Source organism: Halichoerus grypus, chromosome 8 (genome assembly GCF_964656455.1).
Source record: "Halichoerus grypus chromosome 8, mHalGry1.hap1.1, whole genome shotgun sequence".
In the NCBI taxonomy this organism is placed as follows: domain Eukaryota; kingdom Metazoa; phylum Chordata; class Mammalia; order Carnivora; family Phocidae; genus Halichoerus; species Halichoerus grypus.
The window spans coordinates 113,666,665-113,693,648 of record NC_135719.1 but is presented as its reverse complement, the minus strand read 5'-3'; the positions used below and the strand labels follow the sequence as shown (position 1 = coordinate 113,693,648).

The window sequence follows — 26,984 nt, the reverse complement described above, 5'->3', positions numbered from 1 at the left end:
AGAAAAAAGAAGGAGTAGCAGCAGAAATAGCACCATGATCACACCTTTCCCTTTTTCACTCTAATTCGTGTCTTTAGGAAATGCCTGTGTCAGAACCTAAAACCTGTGCACAAGTATTTCTAGTACTCACGGACCTGAAGCTGTGCTCTCTGCATTTACACAAGCCTCTCAATTCCTGTATGTAGGAGGACCTAAGGGCACACATATTAAGAATACAAAATGATACCAAGCAGGTTCATCTTCTAGTCACTCTTGAATAAGTATCAAAATAGGAACTTCAAAACATCCCTCATTGAGGGACACTTGGCAACTAAATTTCTGGAGCTGGCAAAAAGCCCAGGGCTCTACACCTAAAATCTCTCCTTCAGGGACCCAGTATCAGACCCAGACAATTGCAGTGTCAGGAGAAAAAAGGGCCAGTAGAGCACCAAAGCAGATTCCATCTGTTAGCTCTGCTGTTCCTACTGTCATGAAGGTGGAGTTGGGCAACAAGCACATTAATCCTTAGGACCAAAGACTCTTTCCTCTTGCATAAGAATAAACATTTTGAAATCCTGAACTTTATAACTTATACTGTTATAACTATACTATGTCAGACCACAATTCTCTCATGCCCAGAAGCCATGAGACTGCCGAAAGCACTGATCTGTGGGACTGAAGACAACGTCACCTCCTCCCAGCGGTCTCTCAGCATCACAGTTATGGTATGTTAGCACAAGGAGAGACCTCAGAGATCATTTGGCTCAACAACTTCATCTTATATGTCTGTAAAAGCAGAAAAGGATGAGAATGATCTTAGTGACAGGAGAAATGGAAATAATCTCCACTCTTTTTTTTCTTAAGATTTATTTATTTATTTGAGAGAGAGAGAGAATGCACATGCACGCGCAAGCAGGGAGAGGGGCAGAGGGAGGGAGAGAGGGAGAAGCAGACATGGGGCTCCATCTCACAAGCCTGAGATCATGACCTGAGCCGAAACTAAGAGTCGGATGTTTAACAGACTAAGCCACCCAGGCACTCCTAATCTCTACTCTTGAATAGTTACTCTTGAGTTTTTGGTATTTTTCAGATACTGCTTCATTTTTCTCAAGATGGTGCTTTCCTGTACACTCTCCTCGTCACAGGGTTGAATTTTAAATTCCTAATATAAAAATAACTTTATTGCAAAATGTAATTTCACTATCCCTGGCTTGGCTACTGGTTATTATTAATCATTTCTTGTACTTATTAAGGTACATTAATAAAGACAATTGTAAATACAGTGCTTTTCTTTATCATTCAACTACAGGGCAATTCAGTAATGCACACTAAAGTTAGTTTAGATTTGATATGCATGTCACAGTCAACTGAATTGTGTTTGGCAATGGATATTTTCCAAAGAACAGAGATGATTAAACTTGGAAAATTAAACCCAGCCCGAGAAATACAAACCAGTAAAAAGTAATCTCAAAAAGCACATATTGAAAATCAAGATTTTAGAAGAATATACTAACCTTAAATTTTTTCCTAAGGGGAGAAAATGAATTATCTAACAGAACCCCTGTTTTCCTACTGTAATCTAAATATACATTCCTTTAAGCCAAAAGAATTAGAGTAAAAAGTTTTTATACTTCCTAGAAAACTTGTTTGATCTGTGGATTTAATTCTATATGATAAAAATGTTCCAAGTATGAAATATAGAGTATAAATCCTTAGCTGTATTGCAAATGCTTTGGCATGCAGATGCTTTTTTCCATATTTTAATGAAAACCAGATTTATTTATAAGTTGCTTTAATTTCATTCTCGAATAGACTGGAACAAGAGTATCATATGTTCTGAATTAGGATCTTACTCACATCCCATATCAATTATGTAACTCAAATGCAAGACAACTTAATTGTGTCAATCATATTCCCCTGACAAGATCATTAAATGTTAACAGAGAGCTTCCAACTTTTAACAGCCATAGATTTTTAAAATATAAATTATTCTCTGAAAAGTACAGATGCCTCATACAAGTTTGGGATAAGTATTATAGCTTCTGACTTCTAACAGTAATTGTTGAAATTAGAATATTATGAACATACGGTTTCTTTTTTATAACATCTTTAAAAAGGCTTATATTTCACAAAGGTACATCAAATCTCACAGAAAATAAGCACACCTGAAAGACCTTAAGTGCAATTTATTGTCAATCAAACCCTAAAATAAAAGCATAACAATATCATATTGATCTCGGAAGAAATATAGCTATATAACTTTATTCAGAAATAAACTGCCCTAGATAGTTGTCAATTACCATAACATTTGTTTCTTAATTATTTTACAGCATTAAGCTTTAAAGATTGATGGTTTATCTGCATTCTTACCAACTAATATAGTCTCTTATTGATGTTTTTTTACAACTCTAAAATCCAAAATAAGCAAATGTACATTACATGTAAAACAAGATGAGACTGTTAAAGAGGTGTGCAATTTTCATCAAAACAGAGATGATGCCAACTGGCCACAGTATTTTGAAATATAGCTTTAAAAATCCATTTCTGACCTATAAAAAATACCATTTTAATCAATTTTCTACTAAAATGAGTAAGATGGGGGTTAACTTTCATTTTTTTTAAACAAACCAGAAAAAAAAACCCCAACAAAATAAATGGTAATTGATTTATTTATTTAATTTTATTTATTTTTAAAGACTTTATTTATTTATTTGACACAGAGAGAGAGAGAGACAGCAAGAGAGGGAACACAAGCAAGGGGAGTGGGAGAGGGAGAAGCAGGCTTCCCGCCGAGCGGGGAGCCCGACGCGGAGCTCGATCCCAGGACCCTGGGATCATGACCTGAGCCGAAGGCAGACACCTAATGACTGAGCCACCCAGGAGCTCCTGGTAATTGATATAAAGAGAAAGCTATGGTAAAAGTATCACATTTAGAGAAAGAAGACCTAAGTTTTAATAGCAGTTCTGTCTCATACTACCTTAATTATTTCTAAAATTTTATATGCATGGTTATCCCTCCTCTTTCCACGAAGACATATCACAATTTAAAAAAATGTAAATAGAAGTCACCAAATTCAGGAGCAAGAAAAAGGCAAACATGTGACAACTATTAGGATTAACAGTCAAATTCGACTCTGACCTCCCTGGCAGAGCAAACAGGGAAAATCCACCTTTAATATATTTATTATTATTGAAATTTCTTTATTTTTAATTGAGGGTATATTTGACATTCAACATTATGGAATTTCTTAATTCTCCACATTTACACTATTGCTATCAGCTTACAAAAGCATGTATATATAATATCTTATTTGATCATCTCAACAACTTTGTTAAGAAGGTAATACTGGTACCTCCATTAAGCCAGGTGAAGAAACCTCAGGCTCAAAATTAAGTTATATGGCCAGAAGAAGTAAAATCAATTTCCTGAGGTCACTGACATGGATAGAACACATGTCTCCTTACTCTTAGTCTAATATTCCTGATTCTACTTCTCATTGCCTTGAGTTCTTAGCCCTAAACTATAAACTAAATTTGTCACATAGAATTTTTTGAGTAACAGAAGTTGTCCTGAATATTTTTACAGCAAATGAAAAAGTGAATTTCACATAGCTCTTTCTTATAGCAATCGTATTCACCAAACTAAGAGCATAAAACTTAAAAGCAGACAAAGCAAGGCAGTTGTGAACATCAAATGTGATAATGAATGTGGAAACCCTATAAACTGTAAAGTACTACACAAAGGCACAGTATCTTCTGATGATGAAAAATCATTAAGGACTTCTGATTTCTATTCAAATCTAAAGTATACCATACTTTCCTTATAAATATGTATTTGCAGTTGTCTAAGGAGAACTTTTTCATGGAAGCCAAGTTGTAAAACTTAAAGAAGTTAATTTTGAAAACTTGCCCTGCAGTCCAGAACAAGTCCAAATATTAGAGCAAAACAACCAAATATTTAAGTCTAAAAGTCTGATAGGTTTTTGTATTGTGGTTTAGAAATTATGTGAAATAACTTGATGACACTTAAAAGAATTTATTCTGTCTTTTAAAGTGTATTTTTCTCAAAATTTCTTTTTCTATGCAATGAAAGGAAAAGTATAATAAATTTGTTTTTTCCCCATAAAAAGAGATGAGTCAATAGTCTTTAGAACCCAGTATTTTTTAAATAATAAAGGAGAAAGGAAGTATAATGTGGTTTAGTATTGTTTACAATATTGTTAAAAACCAGGAAATGAAATCATTAAGTCTCTGCAAATCATTTATTTTTTTCAAACCATGCTTTAGAATAGAAATCTCACAAGTGTGGTTGTAACTTTATCACCGTGGTTTGCGGAGAAGCGACCGCAGTATGATCCACTCCCCTTCTTTAAGACCTTTACTCTCCAAACTTCTCACCATCCCCCATTCCCTACCTCAATCTTTCATATTCCCAGAAATTTCTCCTTTGCTCTTCTGCAAGAGATAGTTCCTCCCTGTCCTGCCCTATTCTACCACATCATTAATAAATATTTATTGAATTAACAAATTAATGGATACAACATGAAATATTTTCTCTTACCCAGTATGGTCTCCAGACAAAAATTCTGAAATAGCAGCAGGAAGCTCTGTTTTAATAATTAAAAGATAAGATGACATAGCTGCAAAAAGGATAAAAATAGTTCCTATTAGAATTCTATATTTTTAGCCATTTAAAAAATAATCTATACAGAAACACAGGCGTCCATTAGGGCTTTGACAACATGTGGAAGATTAACTCCTACTGCACTATCCCAAAGGTATATACACACCAGGAATGGAGATAAGTAACTTTGTAGAGAATAACTGGTAGTTCATTAAGTATCCTTTGCTTACATTTCAAGCCCAAGACAAACTACTTAGGTAGAGAAATGGTCTTAATTACAGGCCATTTATAAATGAAATTTTCTTTGAAGTTCTGCACAGATTTGTATATGTTATCAACCCTGTTCAAGGCAACAGAAGTTAGTTTAGCAACAACTGATATAGAAACAGGAGTTTAATAAGTACAGCTAATAATTCTGATTACTTGTTTCTTCTTACTAGAGAGAGACAGCTCCCCAGAAGTCTCCCTCCCTCCCTCTCCTTCTCTGCTTGCCCCCAACACACGTTATGCACATTACAAAATAAAAACAAAATGCATGAGTTACATTTTAAATTGTCCTCTAAAACTGATTAGAAAAGATTCAATGGAAACCATTAAGCATATTAAAGGGACAAAACTTACAACTTTTATTCCATTTTATTAACAGGGCTCATCTGTATTATGCAATCACATCCTGAAGCTAACATTGTTTCTTACATTTTATCTGACAGGATCCAAGAAAGAACTAGCTTTTACAGCATTTTAATAATGATCCTATTTCTGATGTAGCTATAAAAAAAACACAAATCCTATAAACCTTCCATCATATATTAGGAAATATTTTAATATGGTTACAGAATATAGAACTCATTTATATGTAAATACTTGAGTTTAAGCTTACATGTTTAAGTATATAGAAACCCAGATGACTGGAATCAGAACTTCAGTTTAACAGAGTAATAATCTCTCTTCCCCCTGGAGATTAAGGATATATTAAAAAAGGACCAACAAGGATATATCCAAGAAGAATAAAGAGCATACGCTGTACGCACGTTAATTTTATTACTTATTTATATTTCAGGAAATATTTCACTTTCTCCTTGGACCTACAAAAACTAAGAACACAAATGAATGCCAAGTCTGAATGGTAAAAATTGATTAAAAGGCTCAAATGTTTAAGAAAAGTATGTTTTTCTCAAACAACTTATGTAAACATAGCTAAATTTTTCCACAATTATTACAGTGCTGTGTGACTACTTAAGAAAAAAAGGAAATATACTAGTTTGTATATAAATTTATATGAAGATAGACAATAACACACAAACAGATACACATAATTTTTTAAGTAAAATGATGTACCCATGGCAAAATAAAATTGAGAACAGTTAATACTTCTCTGCAATGAAAATACATATATACACATTTTCCAGTTTGTGACTACTTATTCTTCCCCAAAAGTACAGTTGCTGAAGTATAGCTTTTTCCCCAACAGAAGTACAGTACCCTGCTTCAAACTCTTTTTGTTTGGGGACATTACAATTGATTGTATATGAAAAGGTGTTCTGTATTGTTCATACTGTCAAAAGGAAAAATGCTATCAATTTGGCACAGAACAGAAGGAAGGTTTAGATTAACCTCCTCCACTCAAGGATTTGGGGTCTTTGTTTATAATACTTTATCTATCCCAAAGAATCATACACATATGGTATAATGAAAATCATGAGCTGAATTTTCTGAAACTGGCCTAGAGCTGTTTAAATGTATCTTGCAAGGAAAAAAAGGAGGCAAAAGTACCTTGAACACAAGGAATGTAGACTTCCTATACAATGTAATTTATTATCTGCCCATCAGTCTTTCTTGCTTGGATTAATCCAACACCACATGCATTTCTAAAGTTTCAGACATTCATCTCTTTCAGTAATTTTCTATTATTTCTTTTAGATCTTTAGTTGTAAAAGCTTCAATGAATATGATATCGTATTTCTTTCTAATATACAATCTGTCATTCTTCCCAGAATTTCTATTAGCCCCTGGCTAATCATTTGATCACTTTTATCCTCTGTTGTAGCCTTAACTCTTTGGTTTTCAAATGGGAGTCCTATTTCATTAGATTCCAGTCTGAAGAATCATGTATATTTCAAGAAACATGAACTCACCAAACATATGTTTCTCTCTCAAAAAGAGATCTCAGCATACACAATATAATAAAACATGCAAAATACTGCTTCTCTCTTAGGGAATGGTGGTGTTTGTTTTAAGAGCTACAAAACCACACAGCTCCTGATGAGGAAAAGCCCCACTGATTAAGTAAGTAAAACAAAGAAAGACACTATCCTTTTCACTGTCTTAATTATTTTTTCTTAACCACAAGTAAACTTCCATGCAAGGACTAGCACCTTAAAATATTACATATAATACAGAGAAGAAACAAAAGAGATTACCAAATATACAGTAACTTAGGAAATACATCTTAGATTTACATAAAAAGGACAGTTAGCTCAGTAAAATAAAATAGAAAAGTTTTAAAGATATAATATCAATAGTAAGGCTCATATATCCATGGTTTTTAACCAAAAGGTTCACTAGATCAAACAGCTGACTGCCACACCTCTTGTCTCATGTCTTCTATTAATGGCATAAGGAAGTGTTTAAAGACTTATCTTAGAGACAGGTCATAAGCAAGAATTTGTAAATGATTTTTTGCTGACAACAATACATACCATAGACTCCTAATACAAGACACACCATGTTGTACTCTAAATTAATAGCTGTAACAGGGTCATCCATTTTAGCCATGGTTATGGTTAAGTGATTCTGGCCCCTACACTAGCAAGCCAGAATTGGTGCTAGAAGACATACCTTGAAGACAGGTATTCAAGCCATTGCAAATCATTTAGTTTTACCACATTAACTAAATAAGTATTCTTTTTGCCTTCACTTTAAACATAACGAATAGAACTCATTTAATGGAAACTGCCCTGGGAAGGAGATAAAAAAAAAATCTGTCAATCTAATCAAAACACAGAAATTGAAAGTATTCTTTGAAAACCATGTGGAAAAGCAACTGTTATACTAAGAAATGACTAAAATAGGGTAAAATTTGATTAGGCAATAGCTAGTAGTAAGGTATTAATATTGGTTGATCTAATCATAGAAGAGAAACACATGAGCTGGGAACATGGAGGTTGAAGGGAGAGATGTCAGAAACAGAAAAGGGGAAAGGGCCCTGTGAGAAAAGAACCACGAGAACAGTGAACATTTTGGAGTTCTGGATGCCTATTCCATGCTTCACAGTATTCTAAGTGATTTGCAAGCTATTTTCTCAATTAACCTTTACCACAAAACTGTGAGGTAGATATTTATTTCACAGATTTAGAAATGGAGGCATGAAGAAGTAACTTGCCCAAGGTAGTGATGGTAGAAACAGTCAGTCTGGCTTGAGAAATTTGCCCTATTAACTCCTAGGGAAAAGTGCAGGAGCAAAGTGAAGAAGAAATCACCACAGCAAAGAAAAATAAGGGAAGTCTGTCAAGACCACTCCCTAGAATTATTTTTTTTCCTTTTTCATCGGCATTTAAATAACAAATTGCTTACAAATGCTGAATTCAATAGTTAAGGTCAAAGAAATTAATGAGAAGTCTTAAAAACACTATGTTCATTTCACTTTGACATGTATTTTCAATGTAATTTATTTCAGCTTTGTAGCTGGTTTGGTAAAGTTATTAGTCCAAGATTCCTCAGATAAGCTAAGGAGTTTCCTGAGGGCCTCTACTGCATCTACCACTATGATTCTAATGCATCTGCAACTATTATTGTCATTCAGAGGAAAGAGCTTCCTATTCTCACATATTTGAGATATTAACACCAAAATGAAATAACACCAAAACATAAAACCAATCCCTCTTCCCAAAAACCCTACACTCTTATGGACCATTTTTCCCAGGACTCCTTAAAAAAATATAAAGTCTCATTTGGAGTCTGGGCCTAAGAAATCATTAGTTTGCAAAAATAATTATCCTTTTTGTTAAACTCTTAAAATACACGTATGAAGATAAGATTACATACAGCTATTTTAAAAACAGAATTAGGTTTTCAGCACTTGGAAGAAGTTCAGCAACTTCTTAAAGGATTAGTCAGCCAGCCCTAAACAGATGTACTATGGGAAGAAATAATAAGTTTGCCTTTCTGTCTGAGAGATTCAATTTTACTTCAAACATGTTTTTAGTCATGGATAGCAACAGGTTTATTCCATTCAACACATCTGATTAACCTGGTGTTCCTCCTAAATGTTCAAATGCCAGTGAAAGTCTATCCCCACTCAAAATAGTACACAACACAATCTCTTTTTCTAAAACCCCCCAAAATGTCATTTCCTTAATTTGCTCATAAATGGAAATCAAAATATATAGAGGAAAATTTTCCCCATAACCCTAGGAAAATACTTATCTTTGTTTTATCATTTATAAGATCTTAAATTTGAACACAATGGGAGCAGAATATCTACAATTCTGAAATCCTATAATAAACTTCAATAAGTCACAGGAATAAACGGCACAGCATAATGAATACAGTGGAAGATACTGTAATAGCAATGTAACAGGACAGATGGCAGCTATGCTTGAGGTAAACAGAGCATAATGTATAAACATGTCAAATCACTAAGTTGTACACTGGAAACTAATGTAACATTGTGTGTGAACTATACTCAATACATAATTTAAAAAATTATTACTAAGAAATATATTACTTCAAAATCTTTTTTTAAATTTTTTAAAAGATTTTATTTATTTATTTGACAGAGAGAGAGAGAGCACAAGCAGGGGGAGCGGCAGGCAGAGGGAGAGGGAGAAGCAGGCTCCCCACTGAGCAGGGAGCCTGACGTGGGGCTCTACCTGAGGACTCTGGGATCATGACCTGAGCTGAAGGCAGACCTTGAACTGAGCCATCCAAGCGCCCCTCAAAACCTTTTTAAAGCGACGTGTTGCCAGTAAATTTTATCAAAGGAAGTACTTGTGGGGAAAAAAAAAAATCTCCTTCCAAATTTCCTATATCTTTCCTATTCTAAAGCCGTGCTTTCTAGAATTTCTGGACAGTACTGTTCAGGCTCAAAGAAGCTATAGTATGTCTACAGATAAGCTGACCAGCAGATGGCGTTGTAACAGCACGCCCGATCCCAGTCTCCCAGGGGACAGCACAAACTATAAAACATCTAAAATGACTTCATTATCCTATTTTAAAAAAAGGCCAGAAAATAAAACTAAATAGTTCCTAATTTATCTATACTAAATCATGAATTTTAAAAATACTGAGAATTTGAAATTTTTATAGTTCTCAACTGAAAATGATCTTATTTATACCTTTCTGATTATGAGATTTAGAAATTGTGCTGCTTGAGTACAAGAAAGGGCTGCAGAGCAGAGTTTCTCTTAAGTTTTCCAAACTGAGGTGTTAATCAAGACTGCTGGAGTAAGGTTTATAGGATCTGTGCCAGACTGGAAAATCTGGATCATTCTAGCAATTTCAGGAAGTTCCAGTAAGACTACTAATGTTTAGGGCTCTACTTTCACAATATGTATCAGTGACTCGATCTTTAATCTCCTTTAAGGAATTGGGGCTTTAAAGAACTAACATGCTATTGATAGTGGTCCTTCATATTTTATAAAGAGCAAAGTAAGGATTTAACTTACTCCTCAGAGCCACCCACCTTTCCACACTCAATTAACTTCACTTTATCGTGTACTTCTACTTCACAGGACTTTCTCTGGTCTGACTAAAAATGATCTGGGGTTTACGGTTTGGTTTCTAGGAATATTTTAGCCTACTAAGTGGTCTATCTCAAGAGTTCAGATGAATGTGAAACTAACTACTTACTTTGGTTTTTAGGAAAAGAATCTCATAATGCAACACAGCTAGAGGAACCATGTGGAAACTACGTACACTTACTGGCTACTAGGGCACTTACTCCTTTTGCTAGTAGCCTACCAAATTCAAACCCTAAGCCAGAGTTGTCTTGCCTGTAACAGCATTAAATATTAAAATTTCCAGATGTCTCTTTTCTGACTTTGTGTCCCAGCAGCAATGACTCTCAGCAAATGCCACTCCAGCGACCGAGGAAATGGGCAGCTGAGAGCTATCACTAGGACTTATTTCAGTCCCCCAATTCATGATTGTGGGGAAGAGATCAGGAATTGCTTGGAAGTAGTAAAATACTTGCTAGAGGGCTCTCCAAATTCCGAAGACAAAGGTTTCCATAAGCTTAGGATAAGAGTGCTAAATTTAGTGAGTCACATTTTTTTCTATCATAAAGTTTAGAGATTATTCAAAGACACTATATTTTTCCAATCAATTTGTTAGACTACATCAATGCCCTGTGACTAATACTTGGTGCCTCATTGATGCTGGGGGAAAAAAAGGTTTCCTGTAAGTTCTGACAGTAAATTCTTTCCTAAAGAAACTATATACTCACTAATATATTCCATGGTCTCCTCTTCCCAGCTGATCAATTCCCTTCCTCCTAAAGAAGCACCGAGCCAGGTTGCTGGCTTTTCCTTCTCTCTCTCTCCTTCTCTTATTCCTTCCTTTCTTCCTATAATAAGTATTACTTACTAAATGCCTACTATGTACTAGGTACTAAGAACATAAATGAATGAGCAAATTACTTAATTTATGTAATAAGGAGATATAGGGAATAACTGGGTCTTCACTGAAACATCCATGTAACAAATACTGATCAAGAGCAATTCATAATAATTTTGAAAGGTCTCTCTGTTCCATTTTTCTCATAGATTCATCAGGGGCATAGAATCCTAAGAAAACTGAAAATGTTTAAATGTTACAAAGAACAGAAGAGTTAGGAAGCATTAATCCAAGACATGATTACTTAACCTGAAAACAGGTTTCAAAATATTTATATTCTATTTTACATAAGATCGAACTCTCCTCAATACTTTCAGCCTTTTAAAATTATGTAATTCCAATCTACAAATCATTCTATGAGTTTTCAAGTCTTTCTATCATTTATATAGTATATAAAATTATCTCTTTGAGGCAAAATCTTAGACTTTTAAGTAGAAATTTTAAAATTCAACAAATATTATTTACTGAGTTCCTCTACCAGAAATTAGGTCAAGTTAGGAAAACGAATAAAAACACATAGTTCCTATCCCCAGTGAGTTTAAAAAATCCACAATATTTATTCTTTTCACAGGTTTTCACACACTTACTGTATCACAGCAGAAGGATAAAGGCTTTAGAAGTAAACAGCGAAATTGAGTCCCAGCTTTATTAAGGGGTAAAGGTAAGTAAGTTATTTATCCCCTCTATGCACTGACTTCTTCCTCTGTAAGATAAGGATAACATCATCTCCGCTGAAGAGTTTTAAGTACAGGGGCGCCTGGGTGGCTCAGTTGGTTAAGCATCCAACTTGATTTCAGCTCAGGTCATGATCTCAGGGTTGTGAGATCGAGTCCTTTGGCAGGCTCCGTGCTGGACCTGGAGCCTGCTTAAAATTCTCTCTCCCTTTGCCCCTCCCTGCTTGCTCGCTCTCTCTCTCAAAAAAAAAAAAAAAGTTGTAAGTACAATTAAAGTGTCTAGTAGAATGTCTGACCTAGATAGGATCTATTATATCCATTTTTCAGTTCTAACCAATCAGGGCAAAAACTCAGACCATTTATACTAATAATAATCATTCTATCTTTCAGAAAATGGTATCAGAACCAGATTACATGCAGATGGGCATGTAAGAAGTATAAAAATTTAATGTAATGCTATACACTTCATATCATCTTATAAATATCCAACATGTTTCTAATTAAGAAAAAAGGCAAAATCCATTTTGAAGAAATAACATTATATAAGTCATATGCACAACATAATCAAGAGCCTCCCAAATCAGTATGCTGCTACTTCGCAAGCATATATGGCCTAGTAAGTGTTTAGGACTTCCACAGAACCAATTTATATCAATCAAAAAACTCCTTCTTAAGGCTCGAGTCCCTAAACTTTAACCCCAGAGGCTCAGCAGCTGCCGTAAAGGGAAGTTTGAAAAACTGAGACTCCCCTTTTCTGACAAAGAACAGCATCCATGAAAGCTTTTAGAGCAACAGTTGATTTGTGAATTACCTAAGAAAAGACCACATCATCTTTTGAACCAAGTATAACCCTCCTACTGAACCACCTGTAATAAAAATATTTCAATACTCTGAAGGAGTTAACATGCCTCCCAAAGTGCCAAATTAGAATTAGAATTTTGGGGTAAGAAGGGACCTTAAGTCCCTGTTATCCATCCTATTCCCACAGCAATTTAGCTAAGAGGAAACTGAAGCCAAGAGAGTGAGGGAGGGATTTCCCCAAGATACATGGCTATCCGCTGGCACAGACAGGAGTAGACAGAATTCAAGGTACCTGACTTCCAACCCAGTGTTCTGCTCACAAGAGCAAGCTTCTACTTCTATTATAATAAAGGAATGATTTATGCATATCTGGCTAAGACAACAGAAGACAGCTCTGAAAATATGTTTCAGTTATTACTTAGTGGGCTCAATAAATAAACTTTTAGCGAATATAAAGAAAATCATGAGGACATTATTTTAAAAACTAAACATTATCAGCTTTTCTGAATTTGAGGGACATTAAAAATTACTGTGACTGTTTCTAAGTCAATTTTTCTTCTTTTTTTAAAGACATTTATTTGAGAGCGAGAGAGAGAAAGGGAGGGACTGAGGGATAGTGCACACACATGTGGGGGTAGGGGCAGAGGGAGAGGGAATCTCCATGGGGCTCAATCTCACAACCCATGAGATCATGACCTGAGCAGAAACCAAGAGTTGGTCACTTAACTGACAACGCCACCCAGGGACCTTAAGTCACTTTTTCTTAAAAAAGATTATAATAATATAAAGCAAACAAGCACATCAACATACTTAGAGTTGAGAGAATTGATGATTTACCTTCCACCAGATGCAGGAATCCTTTCTAGGACATTCTTTTTCTAGAACTTTTTAAAATTTTGTGTTCAGCTTTTCAAATATTTAAAGCTAGTGATCAGTCTAGCCATTCCTTTTTCTCTTTCTTGATAAATATATGTAGGATATTAAAAAGTACATGGACATAGCTCATACAAATCATATTCAGCTCTGTTCAGTTCAACAAAGGTTTATCAAGCCCTAGGTATTGTGCTAGGTTCTGGGAGTACAAAAAGAAATGAGACCTAATCCTTGCCCTGGACGAGCTTACAAGAGAGTAGGGGAGAAAAGCATATACAGAAATAGCTTCAATCTAATAAAAAGTGCTAAAATAGATCATGTACAATAATAGATACAAGATTAGAGAACAAGGAAGGGATCAGAGTGAAGGATACCAAGAATACAAAAGTGGGCATTTTGGCAAGGTCACACATTTGGATCCAAATTCCTGGATTGAAAATACTATACATGAAATATACATATTCATATATATATATACTATATATTCAGCTCAGGTCATGATCTCAGATCCTGGGATCAGCCCCAAGTCGTGATCCCTGCTCAGTGGAGAGTCTGCTTCTCCCTCTGCTCCTCTCATTTGTTCATGCACGCACTAGCGCTCTCTCTCAAATGAATAAAATCTTAAAAAAAAAAAAAATCTACATAAAATGCCAAACAATAGTTCAACCTAACCTAAACAAAATGTGATGGTTCTTAGTAGTAAGATAGAATAATGAGGGACTGAAAATATTAAAATATACACTCGTATTAGGGGCGCCTGGGTGGCTCATGGGTTAAGCGTCTGCCTTCGGCTCAGATCATGGTCCCAGGGTCCTGGGATCAAGTTCCCCCATCAGGGCCCCTGCTTCTCCCTCCCTCTGCTGCTCCCCCTACTCTGCTGCTCCCCCTGCTTGTGCTCTCTCTCCCTCTCTCTCAAATAAATAAATACAATCTTCAAAAACATATATATACACTCGTATTAGACATTACAAGTGCATACTTAAGCAATTATATTTGCTAAAATAAGATAAATTATTCTAAAGCATTATACAAATTCATAAAGGAAGAGACTGCTTACTGGCTTCTAGTGTGAAGATGAAGTAATGTATGTTAGAAGGAGATTATTTGGTATGACACCCACGAAAGCATTCTTCTCTTTTTTCCATGAACATTCAAAGAATTAAACATGAATGTTCAGGATTCCCAAAACAATAGCAAGTATAATTTATTGTTGGAATGTTAATTTTTTCCTTGACCAAGAAACCCATTAAAGATGGAATTTGGTTGAATACTACTTAAAAGTAAAATAGCTCAGATCTCTTGAGTATCAGAGTTGAACTTTATTAAAGCTGTCATCTTTAAATTATTTTGAACTGTTACACATAAGAAATAAGATTAAAATTTCCTGTGACCATACAACCTTGTGTAAGGTCCAAAATGCATGTCAACCTTCCTTGTGTGTTTTCCTTTAACCTCATAGCATTTATTTAGTCCTCCAGTAAATGGTAAAAGAAAATTAAGACCTTGTTCAGCACTATATAACCTTTTTTTTTTTTTTAAGATTTTATTTATTTATTTGACAGAGAGAGACAAAGCGAGAGAACGAACCCAAGCAGGGGGAGTGGGAAAGGGAGAAGCAGGCTTCCCGTGGAGCAGGGAGCCCGATGCTGCGGGGCCTGATCCCAGGACCCTGGGATCATGACCTGAGCTGAAGACAGATGCTTAACGACTGAGCCACCCAGGCGCCCCAGCACTATATAACTTCTTTGCAACATATACAAACATGACTACCATATTTTGGATTTAAATGTTTAATACATTTAGTTAGTAACTGTCTATAATTAACAGTAATTTTTGTTTCTACATGGTTCTGGATATTGGGATCTTTTTTAATGAAAACAAGATACAAGATAAATGTGAGAAAGGTTCTTATTTGTTTCAGGTTTGTTTATTTATTTATTTACTTATGTATTTATTTTTTTATTTTTTAGAGAGGGTAGCGGTGCAGAGGGAGGGGGAGAATCTTAAGCAGACTCCACACCCAGCATACAGACCAATGCAGGGCTCAATCTCATGACCCTGAGATCATGACCTGAGCTAAAATCTAAAGTCAGACGCTTAACCAACTGAGCCACCCAGGCGCCCCAGGTTCGTTTATTTTTTAAACTACCTTGTCATTTTAAATTTCTTGGTTATAAGAGGACACTGCTTATCTATACCAGATTGTTCACAGCCCAGGAAACATCACTCCTTCTGAAGCAGTATATACCAATGCCATAATTAGGACAAAAGTAGAGGGGAAATATTTCAGAATCACCTGGAGAATCTTTCCAAACTGTACCTTACCACTATCACAAGTACAGAAAGCCAATGCTTTAGAGGTGTATTGCAGACCTAATAACAAGACTGAAATCAAGGATTTACCTGAAACTAAATTTAGAAGCTACTATCTTACAAGGACTGCTAATAAAAAGGATCTTAAAAAAAAGAGAGAGAGTAATGAGGACAACGCTGAAGGTTTCTAGGGATATCTATGTGTGCAGAGGTCCAGGTTCCCAGCTAGACCTGTAGTAAGGCAATAAACAAAAGGAAGAAATCACTGCCACCACATTTATGCATAAGCAGTGCACTTTCAGTTTCTTACCTCCAATATTCTGAATTAGGATGGTGCCTGCTACTGCCACCTATAAAAGAACAAATGTATTCACAAGATGTAAGAAGAAATAAAAGGATCAGTATTTTACTAAAATCCAATAACCCATTACTAAAAAACAGATGCAGAAGTGAAGAGAAATTGAAAAGAATACATTGTCAGCCATTTGTAATACATAAAACTAATTATCATCACATAAAAAGCCCTTTTTTAATAGTTCCATAGTTACCATAAAGAATGCTTTTGAAAATTTTCTTGGCAGTCATTTTAAACAGTTAAAAGTATTAAAAACTAGTAATTGGTGATTATCAAAGTAGCAAAAAATTGAAATTAAATCTATCTGGTCTCATTCTCCCTTTTTCACTGCTTTAGGAGGTAAAATGAGACATTGCTTTAGTAGGTCGACTGCTACAGCTTGAGGTGTGCTGTGAGGATGCTGTTTTGCATAGAAGGAAATTATATAGTCTCCTGAGTGTGTTAGCGTGGCAAAAAACAAGCTTTTGAACATCCTGTCCCAGGAATTAGTAAAGTGTAGAGCAGAAAACTCTAGAGCCCACATATTCTCAGATCTGAAATTTTAAAGCAAACTATTTCAAAATCAAGAATATGGAGTGGGCTTAGTGTAAGAAAGAAGAAGGTCGTGAAGACTGTAGCCTATTGGAGAACTCCTCCCCTTTCAAAATGGGGCACCTGCCGCTCAGCTCTGGCCAGCTGCTGGCATGTGAGAATGTGGATCCAATGTAGCTCTAGCTTCTACATTTCGTTAATTTTTCAAGGAAAGTCAGAAACTGAATTCTTTCAAAATTTCGTAACTCTTAGTTGGCAATCAGTTAAAAATAAGAAAATGGAGGCCAAACCAAATATGCCTAAGGACTAAGTTCAGCTTGTAGGTTTGCTGGTTTGTGATTCGGATGAGCTTCCTGGGAAACTCAAGACACCTTATCCATTCTTGGTAATCAGATGTACTCAAAGGAAATGACTAGATATTCTACTTCCACTTGGGCCTTTCAATCACGTAAGTCTTGGTGGATCTGCACCCCCAATGGATATTTGGAATGGCCTAGCTATCTAGGATCATTCAGTTCATGGACTGGGAACAGATCACCTCTCAGACTCCCCTCTACTAGGAATTCCATCAGTGGTACATCATTTGCCTATCCTGGAAACACTAGAGGCCTTGGGGTCTGCAGAGTAGGGCTAATGATGGAGTAGTTGCCACTCTAACTTTTCCAGAAGAAACTTTGCATGTCAACTCTTTTAAAAATTAGTTACAAAATGTCATAGTTATTTGTGAAGACTATTTTGACCTTTTGCACACTTTTATATACAATTGACAGCTACTGCTATCATACATGAAATTTTGATTTCTACTAATATATTGCAAAAAAACAGTAAGATCAACTTATTCATGATTATCTTTCCATCTTAAGTGCTGAATTTAAGCACTTAAGATCTACAAAGTCAGTATGTCTATCTACCTATCTATGCCTTCAGTGCCTACTATAATGAATAGCACATGGTATTTACTCAATAAATATTTGCTTGGTGAGCAGATAAATTATAGACAATTTTAAAAATCTTAGAAAGTTCAACAAATTTAAAAATATTTCTTTAATTCTCAGAACAATGTTATCTTATTATGTCCTATCCATATCTGCATCATATCTGGAAAGAAGGAAATAGGAAAGTTTCTTTTTTTTTAATATTTTACTTATTTATTTGACAGAGAGAGAAAGAGAACAAGCAGAGGGAGCAGCAGAGGGAGAGGGAGAAGCAGGCTCCCCGCTGAGCAGGGAGCCTGATGCGGGACTCGATCCCAGAACCCTGGGGTCATGACCTGAGCCGAAGGCAGACACCTAACCAACTGAGCCACCCAGGTGCCCTGGAAATAGGAAAGTTTCAACCCAATTGTGGAAGTGGAGAGGAAGTATAAAAAAGGCAAACAAACAGCAACTCCTCATTTAGAGTATCCTCTGTCTGTGCACCTGCCTCCTAAGAACTGAGTGCCTACATTAATGATAATGCAACTATTCTAGAGTTTTAGAAAGGGAAAGGGGACTCTCAATTCTTTTAGATTCTGCTCTATTCAAGGAATGCAGGAAATACTAGTGTGAAGTAACAGTGATGATGCTTAGAGTCCTATTTATAGATCATATGGAATTAATTTGAGAGTTTTCTTATACGTATAAATAACATTTTCTTCTTCCTTGGTTAAACTGGATACAGGAAACTGATCATGATTATACGAAACATCCCTGTCTGCAGGAAAGAGAAACTGTTACCAGGATGATTAACACAACCCTTTACCTGCAAGTAACATATTCTCCATTTTGTTCAAGTTTCAAGTTATTAAGACAAGGTTAAAACCATGAGGCTACACAGCATGATTTAAATATTCTTCTTATACTTTAAAAACAAAGTTAATTTGAATGTAAATACAGGTTTTCCCCTATCATGTAGCTATATCTTTTTCCTCCCAGACTCACTTCTTAGAAGTTGGTTTGGCCATCTTTAAGATTAAAAACAAACACAAAACACAAACAACAGTTTTACAAATGAAAAGAAAAAGTCCTATTTGAAACCAACATGAAAATGGGTTTTAAAAGTATGATAGATCTTCAGAAATAAAGTACTACAGTACTCACAAAAATATTTAACTCCTGATTAACTGTGGAGGAAGACACTGTTTTCTCTACCTCTCAATTTACTTTAATGTGCCTATCACAAACAAATGCCCAATAAATACTGCTGTCATTTCTATTATTCTGAGGAGGAAAAGCAGTTGATTTAGAGTCTGAAGTTCTACAATGTAATACTGGCTTTAAGTAACTGTGGACATATAGGCCCCTTCATTCCTCTGGGCCTTAATTTCCTCACCTATAAATGAGGGAATAGCTTGATCATCTTTTAGCACTGTTCAGCTCTTAAGTAATATAATCTTCTAATTACCAGTTTTGTAAATAGTCATGCTATAATCTTAATTCTATGCTTCTTTCTTTTCCTATCTTTATGAGGATTTACTCAGTTAATATAATCAATTTTTTTAAAAAGATTTTATTTATTTATTTGACAGAGACACAGCAAGAGAGGGAACACAAGCAGGTGGAGTGGGAGAGGAAGAAGCAGGCTTCCCGCGGAGCAGGGAGCCCGATGCGGGGCTCTATCCCAGGACCCTTGAATCATGACCTGAGCTAGAAAGGCAGACACTTAACGAATGAGCCACCCAGGCACCCCTATAATCAAAATTAATTAAAAAAAAAAACTTAAAACAGGCCATTGTTACAGCTTTAAAATTGTTCAAGTCACTGCTCTCCTTCATTAGGGTGAAAAATACTAATATATTTAAGTGTCGAATTAAATTTATTGACGCATTTTCCGGAAGGGCATATAGAGAGATTTCTTCTCTTTGTCTTCCTGTTCCCATCATTCTGTCTTTCTTCACTTTAGTTTCCTTTTAGTCCCCTAATTTCTTTCTCTTAGATATACCTGTCTCTTTTAACTAGAAATGGAAGGAAAAAAAAATGTCTCTGGATTTTGGAGACAGTAAGGAGAAAAAAAAAAATTTTACCTTTCCAGGTAATCCAAATGCAAAGAGTCCAAGATCTTCATAAGATGTCACAGCTGTTGAGAGAGATTATAATTTTTACTTTTACACAAAACTATTTGTGTGCCAAGTCCTAAAGGTAAGAAAGCTATTCTACTACTATCTTATAGTAGGTTGGATGGTCACATTAAATTTAGAGCAGAAGTAACCACTGCTGGGGGAAACTTCTGGAGACTTACGGTCTGTAAGGATAGAGTCGTACAATAAGTAGAGCTTAGCAAATTGCAAGGTTATCTACTTACCACCCAGCCTGCAGTACAGTAGTTCAAATGCACTGATCACTCAAGAACAACCCCACTTCTCCCTCAACAGTACTTGCATACTACACTATCTAAAAGCAAGCTTTCACTGGCAATAGTCTCTGAAAACTGCATATATAAAGGTAGATAAAGTACGAAAGCTGTATCATACTTTCAGAGACATTCATTTTTCCTTACCTCATAATTAGTAGGGCATACACTTTCTTTTTTCATCATGAGTATGGAATTACATTTTTATTCCAGATATTTAAGAAATGCAGGCACAGAAAAGATGAAAATTAAATGGCTCATAAAAGAACCCAATTTGTCCTTAGCCTGTATAGCTTCATGTTCTAACTAATGACACCACCAGTAAAAATGAGAAGTAAAAACATTTATGTAATCCTATAGTCTGAAAAGTGCTTAACCTTACAGTACTTACACTAAAGAGCAGCAGACTAGCAGATGCTAAGGCTTGGTACAGCAACACACTTTTCCTATTGAGTCCAAGATACAGTTCATCATTTTTTAAAGCAAGTTTTAATATATTATCTCAAGAAATACATGGGTTTTCTTTAAATTGTCACTAACTTAACAAAAATCTCCTCTGTACTTTTGTATACAAAGACTACCAGGTTTGTAAAGTTAAGCATTTAAAAACCGTTTATGGCCTTTATATGTTACACCTACAAAGTTGGAAAGAAAACTGAAATGTTGAAAATATAAAATTACTAAAATACTAATTAAGAACAAAAATTTTAGCATTTTTAATTGCAAAATTTAAATTATTAACTTTAATCTATTATCAGAGTTGATGGATGACACAGGTATTTTTTTTAAGTGTATTTATATACTGCTAAACACAGTGAACAAAGACAATTTAGTTTTGATTTTGGGATATATAATTTGATTATAAGTAGGAACCTTTATACTTTAACAATGAAAGACTTCTACAATAATCTTACAGGGGTAGATTTTGGATATATTTTAGAACATAAAAATTAAAAAACAGAGTTACAAAATGAAGACCTGGAATTTTTTCCTCCTTTGTGAAATGCCAAAACTCTTTTTTCCAAATATACATATTCTAAAGTGAATGTCATCACAAAAATTAATAATTATTTTAATCAATAAATCTTTACTAGTTTGTTTTAATTTTCTAAACATAATTGATAATATTATATAGGGGCACAATTCCTTAAATTTGACATTCCAAAGCCTTGGTATATATATTAAACCAAAAAAATTGTCTAAATGTTAGCTTCTATATAATTTGACACTGAGAAGGTAAGTTTGCTGAATATTACGTGCCAGAAGGTCTCTGATCTGACACTAAAGCATGAGATTAAAGGAACATCATCGTTCAATTTTAGCACCCCTCTTTAATATTATAGTTAAAATTATTATCTGGTTTTTTTTAAGATTTTATGTATTTGCCAGAGAGAAAGAGAGAGCACAAGCAGGGGGAGTGGCAGGCAGAGGGAGAGGGAGAAGCAGACTCTCCGCTGAGCGGGGAGCCCGATGTGGGACTCAATCCCAGGACCCTGGGATCATGACCTGAACTGAAGGCAGATGCTTAGCCGACTGAGTCACCCAGGCGCCCCTATCTGTTCTTTCTTAAAAAAAACTTTCCTTCCAAGAACTTAAAGCAAGGAGGCTTTTCAGTGTCACAAATGGGAATATACTGAATAACTTGCTTTTAAAATGACTTATGTAGAGGTTCTCCGTCAATAAGCAAGTTATTAAGATGATACTGATCCAAAAATTTTACTAAGGTTTGCTTTATTTTTGAACAGCAGAAAACAAGTATAGATTTATATTTAGTAAACATGAAAAGCTAATAAATTTCCCATAAGCAAAAGTCATAATACTGAAGGATTCCAAAAAGAATTGGTATTTCAATTACCTAAATAAATTAAACATTTATTAATTTTTATATTACAACACAACCTTTATTATCACAGAAAATATAATCAAACTAATAGCTTAATAAAGATAAATGTACTTGCAACTTCTGACAGTAGTGGCGTACATTTTGGCAATTTCAAACTTGCACTCTATCTCCCAAATCAGCACGTCTGGCTCGCCATTCAGTTTTGTCGCTGTCATCATACTTCTTTTATGTTGCAAAAATTAGAAGCATTTTCCCATGTCTAAGACATCATGAGTATGAATAATGGCTTCTGGCTTAACATTGAGGCTTTACTAAAATATGTACACAGTCAGCCAAATGCTTTATCTCTACATATTCTAATTCTTAATGGTTTTCTGGACCATCTCAACATATAAACCCAAACAACCCTAGTGAAATATTTTTAAAGTTCTGTTCTATCATTTGGGCAGTTAAGATGCTAGTAATAGTGTAAACTGGTATGACGTTTGGAATACAGTTTGAACAATGAGCCTTTAAAATATTTTTAACATTTGGGGGCGCTTGGGTGGCTCCGTCAATTAGGCGGCCGACTCTTGATTTTGGCTCAGGTCATGATCTCAGGGTTGTGAGATCAAGCCCCTTGCCAGGCTCCAAGCTGCCACTCAGCATGCAGTCTGCTTGTCCTTCTCCCTGCCCGTCCCCCAGCTCACTCATTCCCTCTCTCTCTCTCTCTCTCAAATAAATAAATTAAAAAATATATATTTATAACATTTTACCCCTAGAAGCTTGCATCTTAGGAAATAAGACTAAAATCACAAAACATTAAATGCAAAGATTATCATACATAATTTACACTGAAAAAAAAAAAAAACCCCACCACAAACCACCTAAATGTTCAATAATGGTAAAGTGGTTAAGTATATTATAGTAGGTATACCTGATACATTAATAGGTAGCCATTAAAAACTATGTTAATGATAACATGAAAAATGTCAATATTGAAAGAAAAAATTGATTTGAATATGATCCATAAATTAAAAACGTAAAAAGAGTGGGATGAACTATAAACTGGTAACAATGATCATGTAGTCTTCTTTCTTTGTCTTCCTCTTTTGGGGGGCATTCAAATATTCTACAATGACCATAATGGGCTGGTGGAACTTTAAAAACCATACTCCTTGTATAGTTCTATTTCCTCCACCAAATATCGGATGGGGTTGATTTAAGCTGCAACTTTTAATCTCTTGTTTAGAAAAGTATCATTTGGTCTCCTAATAAGGGATATTTTTCTGCTCTTTCAAATGATCAATGTTTTAATATCTTATTTATAAAGTGAAAATGTTTTGAGAGATCTCAAAATAAGATGTGGTAATGACCAGTCACATTAGAAGCATATTCCTACAGAAAAGGAATAACATTAGTTATGAAAATTATAAAATTAATTCAGTCTTTTATAGGAAACCATACAAGCAGTACTTGGCACAATTCTCCTTAAATAAATAACTGAAAGCAGTCGTTAGCAATCTATTTTAGGAAATGATTTTTTGATATTAAAGAAATCAATGCTATGTTTTCAGGAGGCAGAAAGGCTGTAAATCTTAACAAGTAAATTGGGGGAAAATTTCTTCTTTAATGTACCATCAAGGCACACGATAGTGCTATTTTGGCGAGACCAAGAGTTTGGCTCTACACGAATCATTTGGAAAGCTGCTTCCCATAAAGTCGTGGAATACTTCCAGCTAGTTACTCCAGTGTTCTGTCTGCTTTGTATTTTTCCCTCAATGAAACAGGACAATTAATAAACTCTGGTTACAGTACAAAGCCCAAGTTTCAGCAGCAGCAATATTATCTTTGGATCTGAACTGAGGGACATAAGTTATTCAAAAACAGTTCAATTCTCAGAAAGTTGGCCATTTGGAATGCACCCTTATTATTTTGAAATTCTTCTCTTTCTTGTGCTTTCCATCATTTTCCTCTCACCTTTTTCTCCCTAATAGTATCATGCAGGTCATTCATTTATTGAGTGTCTACTATGTAACTGTATCACTACTTCTGACCTTTCTCAATATGTAATTAAATGTCAGTTTACCCACTAAATGCGGCATGATTCTAGAGAATTCGATGCAGGAAAAGAAAACAGAATACTAGAATACTAGAAACATTCTCCTTTCAAGTGGCACAGAGGTTGTGATATTGCATGTGTAGAGAAAGTTCTAGGATCCCAATATACGGCTTGGCTCTGCTGTGAACATTTACATAATCTTATCCTATAAATGCTATTCATTAGTTTTCAACTTTTAGACTCAACTTACAGATAAAATGTGAATGACTTACATATGATTACAAAACAGAAAGTAAATATTGCCAATCTTGACAATATAAAGGTGCAGCAGGGAAATATGGGAAGTACGGGAAATAGGGAGAGGGCAGGTGAGAGAAAGGATAGGGGCACTAATATATCACATAGTAGAGTCAAGGGATGCTCTCTGAAGTCCATGGAACAAAAATAAAAATTTAAGCATATTAGAGTTACAAAATAATCAGCCCACACAGGTGGGTTATGATACCTATATGAATTTCATTTCAGATAGTAAATGGAGCACTAAGAATTTTTTTTAAGAAGGGTGTTGCAATGGGGGCACCTGGATGATTCAGTCAGTTAAGCATCTGCCTTCCACTCAGGTCATGATCCCGGAGTCCTGGGATGGAGCCCCACATCAGCTCCCCACTCAGCAGGGAGTCTGCTTCTCCCTCTGCCTCTGCCCCTCCCTCAGGTCATGCTCATTCTCTCTCTCTCAAATATTAAATAAATAAATAAATAAATAAGAAGGGTGCTGCAATGGACAGTGTTGAGAACCACTGCTCTAAAGGGCTTATGTAAAAAAAACCAAAATGGTGAGCACAAAGGAGACATTTTACTCATTTATTTCCTCATCACTGTTAACAATTAAAATCCTAATAAAAGAACTATAACCTTACTTTAGGAAGAGGAAGTTAGGGGCTATGCTCTTTTTCTCAGTGGGCTCTAGGAAGAACCAAAATTCTCTTTGGAAGCAACAAGTGGTGAATCCCAGTATCTTCCTTGACTCTTTTCAACCACCTCAGTTGCTTCTCACTGGTTCAGCAAAAACTCCAAATTCCTTAGATGATACTTGTCTATCTCTTCAGTTTTCTTTTCTCTTTTGTAACTCATGCACAAATAGTAAACTATTTTTGGTATCTTGAATAACATATATAGTACATACTTTTCTATATGCCATATTCTCTCTTCCCTTGTCTCCTAGTCAAATTCCTTTTCGGCTCAGTCCTCAGGAATATTTACTGACCCTCAACCTCCAACCCAGACAAGGCAAATCACTCCCTCTTTTGGGCTATCACTATATCTAGGCCATATTCAAATAGCTACAATCATCACACTGCCATTATAATTTTTTTTACTTACATATTTGTCTCCCCAATTAGACTATGAACTTTTTCAGGGAAGGAAGTCTTACTTATCACTGTATTCCCAACAGATAAAAAAAAGAGTATTGAATAAATGAATGAACCTCTACCCTGGGCTTCAGTTCTAGGACCTGTCCATCTAGATATACAGTTGACCCTCGAGCAACACAGGGGCTAGGGTGCCAACCCCATGCAGTCAAAAATCTGCGTATAACTTTTGACTCCTTAGAAACTTAATTACTAAGAGCTTACTGTTGACCAGAAGCCCTACTGATAACAGTCAATTAACACATATTTTGTATGTTATATACATTATATACTAGATACTTTTTTTTTTTTTTAAAGATTTTATTTATTTATTTGACAGAGAAAGACACAGTGAGAGAGGGAACACAAGCAGAGGCAGAGCAACAGGGAGAAGCAGGCCCCCCGCGGAGCAGGGAGCCCAATGAGGGGCTCGATCCCAGGACTCTGGGATCATGACCTGAGCCGAAGGCAGACGCTTAACGACTGAGCCACCCAGGCGCCCCTATACTGGCTTCTTATAAAGGAAACTACAGAAATGAAAATGTTATTAGAAATTCATCAAGAAGACAAAATACATTTTCCGTACTGTACTTATCAAAAAAAAAAATCCATATATAAGTGGATCTACACAGTTCAAAACTGTGCTGTTCAAGAGTCAACTATTCTTCAAATCTCCCTATCCAAAGCTGAACTCATTTTTACTTTGAATCAATGCTTCCTGCTATGTCCTTATCTCCATTTAATGACACTATCATTAGTCCAGTGTCTCATAACAGAAATCTGGGAGATACGCGTAGACATGTCCTTCTCTCTTATTCACCATATTCAGACATCAGCTCCTCTCAATTCTAACTCCCTTAACCTCCATATTCCCTAATCCATTTCTTTCATTTCCCTTGTTAATACTTTGTTTCAATCTTCCAGTATTTGATTCTTAGACTTTTGTGACAACCAGGCCTCACTGCTGACTTATTCAGGTACTGTTAGTGCAAATTAGAGCCAGACAAATGAGAAAGGCATTCCTTTCAGGAAAAAGACAAAGAAAAGGGTCATCATGAACACATATCTTGAAGGCAAGCACGGCCTGGAAAGATGACTGTGCCTTTGTGAAAAACAAAACAAAACAAAACAAAAAACAAACTACTCGGGGGCGGGGAGGGGGGCTGAGTAGCTCAATCAGTTAAGCATCTGACTCTTGATCTCAGCTCAGATCTTGATTTCAGGGTTATGAGTTCAAGCCCCGCCACAGAGCCTACTTAAAAAAAAAAAAAAAAAAAAGCAAAAGCAAAAGCTACTCCAATCTGGAGGTGGCTTTTAGATCAGCTGCTCAGTTGTCCTGGGAATTCCCTTTACTTCTCTCCCGTGCTAAATTCCCTATTTCTTCGATAGTACACAACTTTGGTAAATGGCATCCTCCACTGCTCATTAAGTAGGAGTGCATAGGAAATAATTTTTTGAGTCTTTGAATGTATGAAAATGTTATTATTCTACCAGCATAGTTACATGATAGTTTTGCTGGGTATAGAATTCTATACTGAAATCATCCCCCCCCCCCCCCAAATTTTGAAGGTATTGTTTTATAGTCTTCTTATTTAAAGT

General features: G+C 35.4%; 1 protein-coding gene across 4 annotated transcripts in view; it reads right to left on the bottom strand.

Annotated features, from left to right (window-relative positions):
* Window positions 1–26,984, bottom strand: part of SLC38A6 (solute carrier family 38 member 6) — a 61,713-nt gene that overhangs the window by 24,664 nt on the left and 10,065 nt on the right. For all 4 annotated transcript variants that reach the window (XM_078053784.1, XM_036068373.2, XM_078053785.1 and 1 more), the window contains exons 4-6: window positions 19,767–19,819; window positions 16,190–16,229; window positions 4,541–4,619 (exon numbers count right to left, since the gene is read on the bottom strand). In XM_078053784.1, coding sequence (XP_077909910.1) covers window positions 4,541–4,619; window positions 16,190–16,229; window positions 19,767–19,819 — 172 coding nt within the window. The remainder of the gene's footprint in view (window positions 1–4,540; window positions 4,620–16,189; window positions 16,230–19,766; window positions 19,820–26,984) is intronic.